Source organism: Hermetia illucens, chromosome 2 (genome assembly GCF_905115235.1).
Source record: "Hermetia illucens chromosome 2, iHerIll2.2.curated.20191125, whole genome shotgun sequence".
In the NCBI taxonomy this organism is placed as follows: Eukaryota; Metazoa; Arthropoda; class Insecta; order Diptera; family Stratiomyidae; genus Hermetia; species Hermetia illucens.
Window position 1 is genome coordinate 136,091,465 of NC_051850.1, and position 3,379 is coordinate 136,094,843.

The 3,379-nt window shown below is 40.3% G+C and overlaps 1 protein-coding gene across 2 annotated transcripts; it reads left to right on the top strand.

The window, feature by feature from the left end:
- The first annotated feature begins 285 nt into the window (after positions 1–285).
- Positions 286–2,985, top strand: LOC119649615 (trypsin-like). Of its 2 annotated transcripts, XM_038051835.1 has the most exons (6): positions 286–449; positions 562–672; positions 741–769; positions 836–884; positions 2,538–2,695; positions 2,750–2,985. In XM_038051835.1, exons 1-6 carry the CDS (start codon positions 324–326, stop codon positions 2,916–2,918), a joined length of 642 nt encoding a protein of 213 aa, XP_037907763.1. In that variant the 5' UTR covers positions 286–323; the 3' UTR covers positions 2,919–2,985. The 2 variants fall into 2 exon arrangements, with proteins under 2 accessions (XP_037907763.1, XP_037907762.1); XM_038051834.1 differs by having other exon boundaries at positions 290–449; positions 741–884.
- The last annotated feature ends 394 nt before the right edge of the window (positions 2,986–3,379 follow it).

The following is a 3,379-nucleotide window of genomic DNA, read 5'->3' on the forward strand; positions in this document are numbered from 1 at the left end:
CGAAAGTAAAGAATAGTACTCGAAAGATCGGTCCTATGTACCGTGTTACGTTCCGGACTGTTTTTCTATTTGACACAAGTTAATGGAGAGGGTGGTGGCTTTCCACCCCCAAGCACTCTGGTTCATTATTGTTTATAAATATTTTTAGCTAGCCAAACAGATTCTCTCTCTCTCCTTCCCATCCATCTTATTATTGAATGGTATTTATGGTAGAATACAAGACGTTCCCAATATCTACGAAACCATTAACAGTTTACGTTTCACATAGGTCATATTTGACAATAATTTCAAAATTTAATTTTATTGTTTGACAGCTTAGAATTATGGGAGGAGATGTGAATAGAAAATGGTCGACGTCATTGACAAGACGTGTGAAGCGAATTTCAAAAATTACAACACATGAACTGTACAATAAAAAAAGTTATGAATATGATTATGCGATAGTAGAAGTGAGTATTTATGGAGGAAGAAATTCTGAAACAAAATCTGTTAAGAAAATCAAATAAAAATGTCCGACTAGCTTTAAAGAATTACGAGCATCCAAGTTTTCTTCCCTTTCAGCTAAAAACCCCCGTAAGAAAAAATAAGAATTTTTACCCAATTCGACTAGTGGTTACAAGACCGAAACCCGAAACCCCTTGCGAAGTAGCCGGTTGGGGAATTGTGAAGGAGGTAAAGTGGATTCTTCTAGCAATGTCAAAAAACTTGTGAATCATTCTTACAAAATATGGTTTATTAAGGGGAGCATTTTTGCAAGTATTTACTTGAGGTATGCGGAACTGAAAATTATCGATTACGAAGAATGCAAATTTCATATGGAATATATATCCAATAGGACGATGCTTTGCGCAGGAATCTATGGACTCGGAGTCGATGCTTGTTTGGTAAGACATTCTCAACTACCTTTTGTAAATTGTAATGAATGTAGTGCGGCAAAGGCCAAAAAATCGTTCTGGAGGTAAATTTGATCAACAGTCAATTCCTATTAATTCTCTCCTCCCTTCGACCATTGATAACCAACAGGGCAGTGCTATTCCTCACCAATAAAAGTAGTAGTAGAATTGTCACCGTTCATATCTGTAGAATTATTCGCTGACACCTGATTGTCACTATGTTAGCTAGTCAACGATTAATTGACTTCGCCAGCAGTAGAAATATTGTCGTAAGTTTCACCTGCTTCCCGTTTCCCCGCATTCACAAACAGATTTGGAAATCACCAGACGCATATACCGTCAACCAAATTGACCACGTCCTCATTGGCAAAAGATGGGCGTCCAGTATATTGGATGTACGATCCTATCGAGGAGCAAACTGCGATTCAGACCATCACTTGGTGAAGACAGAATCTCCTCAGTGTACTAGTTGGAAATCAGCTCCACGAAACGACTAAAACTCCTCAGCGATGCTACGGAGTAGGCATATAAAGCCACCCTGGAGGAAAAACTATCATCTATGCTACACGACATCAGCAACACAGATGTACACCAGTTTTGGGCAGAACTTAAAGACACCACCAAAGAAGTCACAGAGAAGGTCGTGGGATATAAATTCCGGCGAATGCAAATTGACCGGTTTGTCGATGACTATATTATATCAGTCACTGGGCGTCCTATTTGAAGAGCTTCTAAATCCAACATCTGGCGCGTCCATATAAGTAGCCCAAATCGATGGCGACATTGGAGATCCTAGCCCCGCTATACATTTCCGACAGCAGAAGAAGTTGACTTCGTGACTGGCGCATCATCTATCCGATCCACAAGAAGGGAGATAACAAGATGCTGACTTTTTGGTAAAACTTCCGCGCTTGGAGATGTTGCTCCCTGTACTTTTCGAGTTCACAGACCCGTTGGTTCTCCCAGGCTTCCTTTTACCGTCTGTGAAGTCGCTTCTCTGCTCGACGGCATTCTTTTGTTCCGTAGCTAGCTTACATTCATCGTCAAACCATCCTTTTCATTTTTTGGCTGACTAAAAAACCTAATCCGAGCACATGGTTTATTGGATGGCCACTATAATATATGGCGTAATGGCTCTTCTCCAGGAAACCGATCCCTGTCCAGCGCATCTCTTGCAACGCTGTTGCATCTGCCTTATATTGGGGCAGGGTATCGGCTAGCTCACGTTCCATGAGAAAATACGCATATCGTTATTCCGTTGTCGTTGCTCGGTTCGTCGTTTTGAAATCCAACCTGTCCGAGGCTCCTTCCCTGGCTTCGTAACTTTGATTTCCCTTTAGGGTTGTCAGCCTTATCCAAACCCCAACCCGGAAGACCAGTTGGTACAGTTTGTCCGTTTTTAGGCGTGGGAGACTCGCCTTCTCCGTCTGCAGCTTTTCGTTAAGAAAGAGCTTCCACCCATGTGGAGGTTCGGTCACCAAGTCAAGATTCGATATTAGAGCTCTTTCCTATAAGGTAACTGCGAAATCTAGTGCGGCCTTCCTTTCGAGATTAGTTACGGATTGCCATAAAGCGAACTTATCTTTAGTTTGAATCAATCGAAACCTCAATAATAATGCCATCATTCTATAATTTTTACTACAGGGTGACTCCGGTGGTCCTTTAATATGCAATGGTGAACTGGCTGGCATCGTTTCCACTGGAAAAGGCTGCGGTAGAAAAGGGACATATGGCGTTTATGCTGATGTAGCTGCTGCTATTAGTTGGATTGAGAAAAGCACGAAAAAAGACCTTATGCAACGGTATGACTTATCTACGTATCTGAAGTTTTTTCAATTTATGTCAGTCCTTTCCAGCTATGGAATAAATGAAGCAAATGATCAAATAATCGCAACCAGTACTTCCAAGCCAATCCAAGTAATTATGACGGCTGTTCAGATTACTCTACATTTCAAATACTCATATGAAGAATCTTATCCCAAATGGCCTCTATATATTCTTTTATTTTTTTATATTTATAACTAATAATTCTAATTTATTGCAAATTAATAATATAAATATAAAAATTAATAAAGTATGTTGTCAATATTTAGATTAAAGGATATTTATTTCCCACTTGAATATTAGGCAACCGACGAATGATTTCAGCTTCAGGGGGGACTTTCCATTGTCTAGCTTTTCAATGCAGAGTCTTCCATAAAACTTAATCGATACGAAGAGGTATATTACACGAGAGTGGTCTGAAAAGGTTACGACCTAAAAATGAAATACGGCAGCAAGGACCTTGTCCCTTCGACCCGGCCAAATCGTACTTGCCTTCATTTCCTGGAAAAGAGTTATTTACGGAGGTGGAAACCTTCTCTTTTATGAAATCCTTCTCTTCCAAGCGCAGCTTTTATTTGAAACAACAAAAAACTCGGTTAGCAGTAGATCTGGTGAACAAGAAGGGAAATATCCAGAGCACCACAGAATCTCTTAACCTCCCT

What these genes read in the sequence shown, in the direction of transcription:
- LOC119649615 (XM_038051834.1), top strand. Translation starts at nt 324, where the DNA reads ATGGGAGGAGATGTGAATAGAAAATGGTCGACGTCATTGACAAGACGT. An exon ending in TCGGAGTCGATGCTTGTTTG is followed by an intron (nt 885 to 2,537) that starts GTAAGACATTCT and finishes TTTTTACTACAG; the next exon opens with GGTGACTCCGGTGGTCCTTT. An exon ending in AAAAAAGACCTTATGCAACG is followed by an intron (nt 2,696 to 2,749) that starts GTATGACTTATC and finishes AGTCCTTTCCAG; the next exon opens with CTATGGAATAAATGAAGCAA.